The 12,942-nt window shown below is 43.7% G+C and overlaps 1 protein-coding gene across 1 annotated transcript in view; it reads right to left on the bottom strand.

Annotated features, from left to right (window-relative positions):
* Positions 1-12,942, bottom strand: part of LOC144687630 (hepatocyte nuclear factor 1-alpha-like) — a 225,990-nt gene that overhangs the window by 110,675 nt on the left and 102,373 nt on the right. Inside the window, exon 5 of the mRNA XM_078554000.1 lies at positions 3,734-3,891. Coding sequence (XP_078410126.1) covers positions 3,734-3,891 — 158 coding nt within the window. The remainder of the gene's footprint in view (positions 1-3,733; positions 3,892-12,942) is intronic.

The raw sequence follows: 12,942 nt of genomic DNA, 5'->3' as shown, positions 1-12,942 counted from the left end.
CAGTAGCCATACACACACACTTAGGGATCATATAGGAAGACAGCCAACCTTGGTTTAGATAAACAGGAAGTTTCCCCAAGGGGAGAGAATGTGTTCTTCATTACAAACAAAACAGAAATTCCAATGGGAGGTGGGGGTGGGGGTGGGGGTGGGGGGTGGGTGTGGGGGAGTTTTGGGCTGGACCCATTTCCAATGCTATTTCCAATGCCACCAGTTTTCCATTGGAGGGGTTAAGGTTAAAATTAGCCCCAGCAACTTGTCGGAAATGAAGGGGAGCACGAAGTGGGAGAAGGTGACCCACGGTGTGGTTGAAGAGATAGGTTTTGAAGACGAACAAGTATAAGAAGAGCATTCTAAAGTGTGGCTGATGGCTCTGCCGCCTTTGGTTAAGCAGAGTGAAGTAAAAGGCAGATAAGCAGAGGGTGAGCGCTGGGACTTCAGGCTGCAGGAGGCTACAGAGATGAGGTGCAGGTTAACAACATGGTGATTTTTGAGAGAAGGAAGCCAGTGGAAGTTGGCGATGGCAGGATTTAATGTCTACATTGGACTTGCCATGAAAAGTGGTATGAGCAATAGAGTTTTCTCAGGAGTATAGGAAGACACCAAGAGGGAAAGAGAAAAAGAAAGACTTGCATTTATATAGCACCTTTCACAACCTCAGGACATCCCAAAGCAGTGGACAACTAATTATATATTTTTGGAAGTGTAGTCACTGTTGTAATGTAAGAAATGCTGCAGCCACTTTGCATACAAGCTCCCATGAGCAGCAATGTGTTAAATGACTAATATTCTGTTTTAGTGATGTTAGTTTGAGGGATAAATATTGGCCATAACACTGGGGAAAGTTCCCATGCTCTGTGTCCATGTAGTACCAGGTGGATCTTTTACATCCACCTCAGAGTGCGGGCAGGGTCTGGGCTTAACATCTTCTCTGAATGGTGGCATGCTCTGGTAGTTCAGCACTCCCTCTCCATTCTGCACTGCAGTGTGAGCCTACAGCTGTGCTCAAGTCCCTGGAGTGGGACCTTGATACTTCAATATTCTGGCACAGAGGCTGGAGTGCTATCAACTGAGCCACAACTGGCACAAGGAAAAAGAAGGAAAAGTTAGGGGTGGGGGAGAATAAGTTGGAGTTAAAGACAACTCCTGGTTTGGCTTATGGATACCGAGGGTCATGATTCAGAGGCAGAAGTGCAGAAAGAAGCCGCATTGTCACAGTTTTGTTTCCCCAGACAGTTCATTTTACAGGTGGAATCTTGTGCCTTCCCCTGTGGCAGGTTTTATGGTGTGGAAGGCATTTAATGTGGAGGGGGAGGGTGGCACATGGGACCCCACCACCTTCCCACCTCTGCCCTGTAGACAGCCTTCCTGCCAGCTGCCAATTGAGGCTCTTAAGTGGGAAATGAATGGCCACTTAAGGACCTCATCCTGCCACTGCTGGAATTAACCCCATGGCGGGCAAGGGACTTGCCATGTGGGGAGCTTAACAAGCAAATCCTGTCAGGATTGCTTGCGGGCTCTTGGTGGTTGGGGAGTGCGGGGTTCCCTCGATAAAGGCACACGGTGCTTGATCAAGGTATCTGGTATTGGGAAGGGGAGGCGCCCAATGAGAGCTTGTCCTTGCTGCCAACCCCCTTCCCTGCGACCCCCCCCCCCCCCGCCACCCTCAACCCCTGACCCCTCTCCCGCCATCACTCACCTGTGGCCTGGTATCCAGTGGTGATACTAGGCCTCGGGTGGTTGTAGTACCAGCAGCAGCCACCACCTCCCCTGTTGCATTGCCGTTCAATAGAGCTGCCAGCCTCTAATTGGCCGGCAGCTCTCAGAGGGCGGGACTACCATCCCGGGGTCCTTGATCCTGGGGGAAGGCTCGCCGCTGGCTTCTCAAGTGCCTGAGTGGAACAAGATGCGGCAGGCCTTCCCTAAAAGAGGCGACATGGGGCTCTCACCAGTTCTCCAGCCAGTGGCCGTGCCCCACGTTATCTCCACAAGATTCCACACTACAAGTAGTTTCTACATTATAAGCATCTGTGTCACTGGTTCAGATCTTATGTTTATTACTGGTCTCCCCTCAGCCAGCATCCTTTCTCAGTGAGGAATCTCGCATAGTAAAAATTAACATTGCTAGGAAACTGGTGTGAATGAAGCAAAATAGGAAAAATAAACAAGAGATCTCGAAGGGTTAACGGAATTTTGGAAACAGCTCAATGGGTTTGAAAAGTTGTTCACTGCTTTAATGAATTGTTTGCATAAATGTTTCAATCCACCTTCCCCCACATCATGAAAATTTGTAGAAAATAATTTGTTGGCCTGCTCTATTTCTCAAGTTTCTCAATGCATTTAATAGGCGCTCTGAATTACACCTGCATAAGTGTCTGTTGGATCCAGTGCCCTTGGTTTGTTGGGGCTAAAGGACCTGGGTTGCGCACTTGATTCGGGGTGACTGAGTTGGTACAGAGACAGAGAACATCAGGGGATCATTGTTAGAATAAACACATGCTGCTTATTTACAAACTAAACTCAGCAGCTACACTTGTGTTCACAACATACAACTCTGTCTTCACTCATCAGTAACTAACTCAAGACTCTCCCACATAGAGGTAGCCCGCGCTACTCTGCTATTGGATATTAAGATCATGTGACCTTATATTACAATATTTGTCTTAAAGGTATATTACATATCAGATTACTACAGAGTCTTACTGGGTCATGGGTTCCTTAGCCACTTCCAACATTAGTGAATAAATAAATACATAAATAAACTGGACATTGTTGGAGAAATTCTGGATGAAGGGCAAGACAGGTTCTCCAGAGGCACTTCATCCTTAAGGGCATTACTAGCAACATCAATCTGATTAGCCAGCAGCTCTGTAGTCCCAGCAGCGCCAGGAGACAGTCGTGCCACTGCGGGCCAGAACTACATGCAGTTCCCAGGAACAAAGACGATGTCTCCCACACTTGACGCTAAGTCCAAGCATTTTGGTTAGCCAGGGATTGGAGACCCCAGCGACTGAGGGGAGTGAGGGGTTGAGTTTCAAAGATGGGTGGGGAGGCACCAAGTGGGGTACCATCTTGGGTGGGGGTGTCCCTGATGGGCACAGGCCCCCCCAAAGGAAGGCCCCCCCCGTCACGTCCTCCTTTATCCCGTGCAGTGAAACCTGCTGGGCTGGTCACCTTCCTTCTGCCTTCCCCAGCCACACGTATTATAGTGGAGCGGGTGGAATGAGGTCCTTAAATGGCCATTAGTTGGCCACTTAAGGGCCTCAATAGACCTAAGAATGGCCAGACTGCCTGATGCCTTACCCACCTTCCATAATATGGAGTACAAGTCGGACGTGGGCAGAAAGGCGGTGGATTGGCCACCCGCGTTATTTTACATGCCCCTCCCACCTTCACATACATCAATGGTGGGGGGGCGGGGCTGTAAAACTCAACCCCACAATTCAACTTGTGCTCAGTTTAAGCTAGCACTGCATCTATAATAATGACAATAACCATGAAAAATTATGGATTACAATAGTAGTTCTGGTTGCTGTCAAGCTTCAAGCCCTTCAAGGTTTTGAATAGAAACATAGATTTAAAAAAGAACCAAGTATTAAAAAGCAATAAGAGCAAGGTGCTGCAAGTTGAGCCTGTAGAATATGACTGTGCTAACAAGATATGCCATTATCTCTCTGGTGATAGTATCATCCTACATAACTGATTGTGATCCTATAACTCCTGACGCACTTACCAGTTTGGTATCTGTAGTCAACAAGCTGTGGCTTGGTTCCAGACCCGGAGGAGAAACAGGTTGGAGTACAGTGTGAGTCGTCACCATAGTGCTGTTGCCCTGATGACTAACAGATGGAGGCACAACATCATTGGATGCTTGCTGTCCGTACCTTACTCCTGTCGAGAGAAAAGAAAAGAGAAATTAGGGGACTTGCTGGAAAGCACTTATCATGACCAGAAAGTATCAGTCCTATAGACATCTTGTGGGAATGATGGATACTGAGGGTCAAATGTTGAGCACAGTGTTTTCTTTTAGTTGTCAAGACATTCGAATGATACAGAGAAGTTCGCCATGTAACTGGCCACATTACTTAACTTCTGTAGTCTTCAAAGTACTTCTCCATAAACTTGTTATGTTACAGTTGCTAGACTTTTAGTGGGGATGTTACTGGGGTTGGTGAACAACACTGAGCACTAAAGTCCACTCTCAGTGCTGTTGCTAGCAATATCTTAGATCAAATATGGAATAAAATGAATTCAAGTACAATTTGCATTTATATAGACTTATAAAAATTCCAGAGGAAATTGCAAAGGGATTGGTTTGCTGGGGGGAGAGGCGGGGGTCAGTGGGAGTGTTAAATAAATACAATAGATGAGGAAATGGATGCTGAAACATGATGGAAGAGTCAGGAGAGAGGTGGCTGACAGCTTGGCCAATAAGATAGACTTTCAGTAGGTTTTTAAGGCTGTAGAATGAAGTATGAAGGGCTTGTAGAGGGAGCACCAAAAATTAGGAGGGAAAAAATTCACAATATATGTTACAAAACAAAGTGGACACTTTGGAGTGATTCGAATAGAAGTCTCGGTCCCTGCCTCAAGGTGGATGAGCTGAGATGTGCTGAGCTACACTTATCCTGTGATCCTACGAATATCTAGGGATTCTGATGATAATTATTAGGACAAGTAATCGTGTACAATACAACATCCAGTGAATTACATTTACTATGGTTTGATTTTGCTCAAATTTGAAACTTGGAACATTCAGCAGATCACTTAGCCGAGCAACTCAGAACAAGTCAGGCTTTGCTCTGACTGCCTTTTCTCTTTCCCACTGGCTACTCCCTCTCCCAAAAGTGGTTTAAGGCACATATTTCTCCACCTTCAAAACTAGCCACAAAATCGGTCAAATTCATTGAGTGGGATGGATTGATATGTTTGCTATGATTATCACTCTGTGCTTCTTTGTCTGGGAGATGGGTTTGAATCCAGTCCAGGGTGAAAGGCACAATGGCTGCCAGGAGCTTTGTGAAGTGAATTTGTGCAATCTCTACACAGTTCTTAGTTGGTGCAGGTACTCAGCACCAAATTACCCTCAGTTCAGACAAATTGAGATCTAAATGGCAACATAATTGAATTAAAACATTGATATGTTGGACACTGGTGCAACAGGAGGTGCTGTTCTGATGTTGAGTGAGAGCACATTGCTGGGGCAATTAATAGAGGAAGCATTGCTCAGTATCTAACCTATACGGTACCTAACTTGGTGCTGATACTGGTGACAAAAGCATTGAAGTAGTAGCATTTATCATCAAAATCACCAAAAGATTTATTTTTTAAGAAATTAAAATAGCACTTTGTAACAAGTGAATCCTTTCTCCAAATGAAAAAATACCTGGGGTACAATAGCATAATGGCTATGTTACTGGGCAAGTAATCCAAAGAATATGATTTCCAATCCCAACATGGAAGATTGGGAATTTGAATTTATTTTTAAAAAGTTGGCATCAGTAAAAACGCTTTTGGGTTGTCATAAAAACCCAAGTGGTTCATTAATGTCCTTTAGGAAAGGAACCCTTCTATGTCTGGCCTATGTGACTCCAATCCTACATCAATGTGGTTGGCTCTTAATTGCCTTCTGAAGCCAAGCCATTCAATTGGTCACCTTCTCTTCGAGGAATGGGCTGTGTATGCTGGCCTCGTTAGCAACACCCACATCCCTAGAATAAAAAAATGCAGTCATTCTAAGCTGAGCTTCTCTCCACAATAAAAGGACTTCTAGACTCTCTTTGAAGGTCCCCAATTTTATTTCACAAGATCACAAGTTAATTGCAGATGATGGGGGGCAGTCAGGTCATCATAGTCTTCTGAAGGCCCCCAAGTGCAGCATCAAAATGATTCTTAAATGCATCCATGGTTGTTCTCAGGACTCTATTCAGGAGTCCATTCCATGTATTAATTGCTCTTCATATCAAAAGGGACTTCCTAATATCAGTCCTAAATTTGTATTTTATTATTTCAAATTCATGACCCTTTGTTTTTTTCTGGATTTACCTTTTCCATACCAATTACCATCTTATATGAGATCATCTCTCAGGTACCTCCTTTCAAGCCTGAAAATCCCAAGTCAATCCAATCTTTCCTCATAATTCAGATCTCTAACACAAGGTCTTGTTATTAGGAACTCAAGTATCAGCATGTTAATTGTGAACTCACTGGTAAAGATTTGATGGTATTGGAGGGAATGGCTTGTACAGACTTGAGGAACCGAAGAGATGATTGAATGGGACTCAGAATTAAGTACAAGGGTTTATCGAGCAGAATTAAAACGTGTAAGTAAATGCTTAAATAGGATACTGTGCTGGCGCCAGCAACTTCCAGCTCTTTTACCTACGCCCCATAACTTTGAAGGTGTAAAGTAAAATTACTGCTAATAGTTATTTTTAAAAAGAGAAAGGTTTCCATTTCCATGGCAGTAAGGGCACTACAGTTAGCTTCAATGCCTCTGGATCACAGAGGGACAAAATATCAGCCAGGATAGGTGCCCACTCTTAAATTACTGTTCAATGTTCCTGCTGCAAGTGTGTACCTGTAAGCATTGGATGAGGAAGAGATGGGGGACTCTGGCTGTGAGGATCCCCACAGTAGATCAGCCTTCTGCCATTCGGCATTTAGGTTTACATATCAAGAATGGTCACATGATGATGTGCCAGAGGGCTGATGGCAGCCACAGGATCATACGGCAACTTGAGTCAGCCATCTTCAAGAACAGAGGAGAGAAAATGGACTGGGCAGGAGTCCAAAGTTAGATTATATAAGAAAGTGTAAAACAAGAAAAGGACATGGGTTCAGCAAGCTTGCTCCTCCAGCAAAGCATGTATAATCTGACCCACCCTGAACCCTCCCTAATTTAGTCAGAAGAGCAAAAAATTGGTTGGAAGAAGCTCTAAGGTATCTTCTCTTAAAGAACAAAATACTGCACTATACCCATTAATAGTGTAATGACTGTAGTCAATGTTAATTGCTGCGCAAACCAAATCCCAGATGGAAATTTATCTTATGGGCCATAACCTTTTTTTTTGTATTCTGAAAATGAAAAGAAGTTTTACTGATCTCAGCAGCAAGAAGTCCAGTAACACTTCTGGGATTTTAAAAATTAAAAAGTAAAAGTTATATTAACAAGAATACAAGAAAACTTAAGCATACAATATTAACAATTAAGGTTAGTCTTACAACACATTCCCCCCCAAAAATTCTCTACTTGATCAGACCCATAAGTTAACACCCTCCAGGCAATGCTTCCTTATAGATGTGTAGCTATAAAAACCCAGTAACATTATCCAAGGCAGACTGTAGCTTTAATAGAGGCATACCACATGACCTCTTAACTCTCCCCTACTCTGCTGTGGAAATCCAAACTTCAGAACAAAACTGCTTGTTGCAGCCCAAAACTTTTCAGGCTTGGACAGGGTGGCTGATTCAAACTGCATACTCTCCCAGCCCAGAGCTCTAGCTAATAGCTCCAGCTGCTACATCTCACAGCTGCAGCTCAACTGCAGCTCCAGCCCCAATTCAACAGCTACTCCAGCTATAGCTACCCTAAGTTCTCTACGGTAACTCTAAAATACCTTTATTCCCCTTTCATCTCAGGCTGCATTGTTCTCACACTCAAATCTTTCCAAATATAAAACCCTTCATGTCTCTATTTTGTCTTTGCTTTCAGGTCAATAGAATAAAATATCCCCTCTTCCAACTATCTATGAAACTCCTGCAAGATGTTTCTTTTCACCTCTGACTTCCCTTTAATATTCAAACAAGCTCTCAACTTATTTAAAAATGCTAACTTTAGATCCAACCTATTTACTTGTGCCTCAAACCTAACACCTCTATCCTTTTCATGTTTTAAACCCCCCAGACAAACTGTCTCTGCCCAGCTTAATTAAATCAAACACACACAGCCTTCTTCACAGAATAACACAATATTCCCCAAAATTTTTTTAAAAAATAACCTCCATTTCTCATAATAGTAACACTATTCATTGTCTGGGCATTTTTCTAGTCCCAGTCACAGCACTTCATAATGAATGTAACTACCCATGCCTTTACCTCTGGCTGTGATTTCAATGACATACTGCTGGGACAGTGTGGGGGATGGTGGGAAGAATGCTAAGAAGAAAACATGAAAAAAGTCTTGGACAAATAATGGCAATTTTGTCCGCCAGTTCCCTCTCTAGTTTCCCAACTGCACTCTGTGTACATACATATATAATATATTTTGGAAGCTAATTACAAAGATGTATCTGCCTTTTTGTAAAGATATTTTCTCACAATATTTTCTCACAAGTATATTTCACTAAATTCAGTTTATGTTTTCTAGTTTGTAGGAACATTCTTGGTTTACCTTATCAAAACTAAGGTTTTACACTAGGGAGTGAGACTGTGACAGAAAACGGCTGGTGCTGTAAGCTGTTTTATTTTCTTCTGTAAGGTCTGATGTTTCTTCAGTTCGCTTTTTTCTTTACTTTCACAAAGAATTAGGTCTGGTTACATTGGTCAGCACTTATAATTTTGTGCTGCTTATTGACTATTTGTTTCTAAATTTTGATGTGTTACTGTGACTTTTCCACAACATTTCTTTCCCAGTCAAGAGCCGCCCAAAAACTAAATGAATTATAAAAAACCACCACTAATCACATAGGGAATTGAGTGGTTTGGGGTCAGTAAGTATTTTCTCCACCCCTCATTGTTTTTTCTACATGTTTTCTCTTCTAATTTTCTCCCTTTGTCTCTACTCCTGAAAGATGCTGACTTCTTCTGGTAATAGTTCCACGGGCACTGGAGACACACGTTATCCCATTATTAATAGCTGAGTTTGGAGGTGGAGTGCCAACTGCTGTCTAACATCAGAGTTGAGCCCCATCCAGTTCTCAGCCAATGTTTGTACAGTGCACCTTACAGAGCCATACCATTCGGTCCATTGCATCTATGCTGGTTTTCTGTAAAGCAGTCCTGTCAGTCTCATTCCCCAACTCTCTCCCCATAGCCCTGTAAGTTTATTTCCTTCAAGTACCCATCCAATTGCCTTATGAAATCATTAATTGTCTCTGCCTCCACCACCCTTTTAGGCAGCAAGTCCCAGGTCAATATCTGTTCTTCCACACATGCCCCCTACATCTCTTGCCAAAAACTTTAAATCTGTGTCCCCTAGATCTTGTACCACGAGCTAATGGGCACAGCTTTTCTTTGTCGACCTTATCTAAACCTGTCGTAACTTTGCACACCTCTACTAAATCTCCCCTCAATCTCCTTTGCTCCAAGAAGCTCCCTCCAGCTTCTTCAATCTTCAATTCAGGGGCTTGCTGGAGAGCAGTCATAAATACAGCACAGAAAGAGACCATTCAGCCCATTAAACCTGTGATGGCTATTTGGTAGATCGATCCACCTAGTTCCCTTCCTTTGTTCTTTCCTATAGCTGCATTATATTCCCCCTTCAAGTATTTTTCCAATTCCCTTCTGAAATGTGTTTTTATCTTTTTTTTTGGTTTGAGTATCTCCTCCCAGCAGCAAGAACTCTGGGAAGATTTTCTCTTTGCCACAAGCAGTTTTAGTGCTTCTGTCACTATTCAAACTGAAATCTGCTGTTCATTACAGAACAGCAATCAAACTTAACTGTATTCCTCTCCGCAGATACTGTCAGACCTGCTGAGTTTTTCCAGCTATTTTTGTTTTTGTTTCGGATTTCCAGCATCCGCAGTATTTTGCTTTTAATCAAACTTGGGACCTTCCCAAGTTGCCTGATTGCACAGGATTGGAAACTTCAGGGGAAATTTTAACAGAACTCATTAGGCAGGAATCTCGCAAGTTATGGGGACTTCAATAGAGAGTAAAACTGCGAGATGTATAAAACCAGCATTGTACCCAATGTTTTTTATGGATAGGTTAGGTCAAAATTGCTCCTTTTAATTCTTGGTCATCAGGGTGGCTTTGCCTGTAGATTTTAATATTTTTAATAACATGTATCACATTGTACTGTTACATAAATTGCTCAATTCGGGCACCTATGGAAAGTAATGTCCCTGCTACCCTGCCTCAGCCGCTTCCTCAGTAGAGCACCTTCTGTAACAGTGACGTATTTATACCCATGGCAACCATCCTTAGGTCCCTCTGAATGATAGTGCCAATTTTGTACTGTAGGCACTCTACACCCTAGCAATTGGATTCAGGCTGCACGAGTACATTTCACACATGCTTCCTATAGCTAGTAGGCAGAAGAGACCTTTATCTTGAACCAGTCCCAGAGATGACAGGCCAATGTCCAACATTGCAATACTCGGTTTCCTGATTAAATACTCAGTAAATTTAAAGCAGCCCACATACTGAATACATTTTTTATCTCCCAACACAGGTTGAGTCAGTAAAGATGAGCAGTCTCTAATGATGTGAGCAATAAGGATGGGCCTTTGAATTTGGTATCACTGTACAACAGACCTTAACAATTAGAAAAAAATTCAGCTTTCCAGTTCCGAAGCTGATTAATCAGCCGTTGTACCTGGATTCATATATGAACCATTCCACAATTTCGAGCAGCCACACATTTTCCGCCAATATGAAATAAATCGATACAATTGCTTCACAGAATTGTTATGGTGCAGAAGGAGGCCATTCGGCCCATCGTGTCTACACCGGCTGACATGATTCATTTCGAGCGGGTTAGAAAAGCAACTTGGAATTTGTCAAATTACAAGCAGGCCAAAACCAGGCAGAAACACACAGTATTGTAATGAGAATGAACAAAGATGCTCAGTGACACCACCTCACAGGACTGAATTATATAATGCCTCAGCATTGGTGTAGGTCTCCGAAAGGGCGATTATAGGAATGATGAAAGGTGGATTAATAGGCTTTTAATTATCTGGATGACATTTGAACAAAGTTCCCAGAACACAGAGATTCTGAGCAATGTCAGCATTCTATTGTGCAGTGTGAATGTTGGCATTTCCATGCATAGCATGTAGAAGCAGTATTGCCTCGACAATACAGAGAATAGAATCACCAATGCTGCACAGAAGAGGTTGGCCATCCAATGTAGATAGTGGATGAATGACCTCGTCCATGCAGCCAGGGTATGGCAACCATCTCAGCACTCTAAACTCACACACTCAAACCCATTACACAATTACTGGCATCTCACTCACTGCCAGCTCAAGAGACAACACCACCCATTCTCACACACATACCCTCACTTCTCCATCTGGTCTCATCTCCTCTGGAGACTGCCTCCTCAGCACTCACCATCTTGAGGACACTTGCACAGATCAACATGTGCCCCCCCCTCCCCCACACACACACACACTGGGATACCCTCCCTGCCCAGTACAGCTCTCGTCCTGCAGCCTCTTCCTGAGGCCACTTCTCCCCCTGATGACCAAGAATTAAAAGGAGCAATTTTGACCTAACCTATCCATTTGAAAACATTGGGTACAATGCTGGTTTTATACATCTCGCAGTTTTACTCGCTATTGAAGTCCCCATAACTTGCGAGATTCCTGCCTAATGAGTTCTGTTAAAATTTCCCCTGAAGTTTCCAATCCTGTGCAATCAGGCAACTTGGGAAGGTCCCAAGTTTGATTAAAAGCAAAATACTGCGGATGCTGGAAATCCGAAACAAAATAGAAATAGAGAAGAGAGCTCACTTTCCTATTTAATGTTAATTTTATGTACCACTGCACTCTTTTACAGTTCCCTTTTCTTTGTTCTTTTTGTCTATGTCCTTTAGCCTGTTTTAGTCTTGCTTCCAGGTAATACTTCTATCTTGCCTCCTCACCATTTCTGCCAGGCACTGATCTTTCCACGATTTCCCTTTCTATCTTACTTTATGCTGCCACCGTCTTGATGCATCACCTAAACTGGCTGTTTGGTCAGAAAAATAAAGGTTGGCTTTTGTGTTTGCTGTGATATCGTATGCATGTCAATGCAGACAACGACATGTACCTTTAAGAAGCTGCACAGTGACATCACCTTGGCATCACCGCATGTAAGGCTGGAGGATAAAAGGTGCAGCCTCCATGTCAGGTGTTCATTATTGCCTGTGATCTCTACCGTACATGTTCACTACTGTCTGTGACCCAGGCCGGGATTTTCCATGCCCACCGGCGTTGGACGTGTTCAGCGGCGCGGGCGGACAATATGGCGCAATCGGTTTCACGATGGCGTGAAACCAGTTTGCGATTGTCCTGCACAGCCCACCATTAGCAGGCTGTGTTTCCTGCCATCGGATGTTGGGAACCTCATTGTAATACGTCAGCATATCATTATAAGGCCAGCCTGCTGGATTCATCCCATACTGCTGGATCATCCGTCATGTCGGTGGGAAAACATGTCGACACGGTTCACAACAGCACATAAGCGACATGCACTTCACTTGGGACTTCAAGGTTTGTTTGCCTACCTTGCTTCGGGCAGCACTCACAGTCATCAGCGCCAGGCTTCACAGACAGCACCACGTCACTTTTAGGGGGCCTCACAGCAGGTCTCTACCTAGCAGATCAGTCATATGTGGGTGTCTTTTCAATGGCTGCAGGGCTAGGACTTACTTGGGGAAGGGGGAGAAGTGGCCTCAGGAAGTGGCTGCAGGACGAGAGCTGTACTGGGCAGGGAGGGTATCCCAGTGTGTTGGGGGGGGGTGGGGCACATGTTGATCTGTGCAAGTGACCTCAAGATGGTGAGTGCTGAGGAGGCGGTCTCCAGAGGAGGTGAGGCCAGATGGAGAAGGGAGGGTATGTGTGTGGGAATGGGTGGTGTTGTCTCTTGAGCTGGCAGTGAGTGAGATGCCAGTAATTGTGTAATGGGTTTGAGTGTGTGAGTTTAGAGTGCTGAGATGGTTGCCATACCCTGGCTGCATGGACGAGGTCATTCATCCACTATCTACATTGGATGGCCAACCTCTTCTGT

The sequence above is a fragment of the Cetorhinus maximus genome, chromosome 12 (assembly GCF_964194155.1).
Source record: "Cetorhinus maximus chromosome 12, sCetMax3.hap1.1, whole genome shotgun sequence".
Lineage (NCBI taxonomy): Eukaryota > Metazoa > Chordata > Chondrichthyes > Lamniformes > Cetorhinidae > Cetorhinus > Cetorhinus maximus.
Note: the sequence above shows the minus strand (reverse complement) of the source record. Positions and strands in the feature narration are given on the sequence as shown.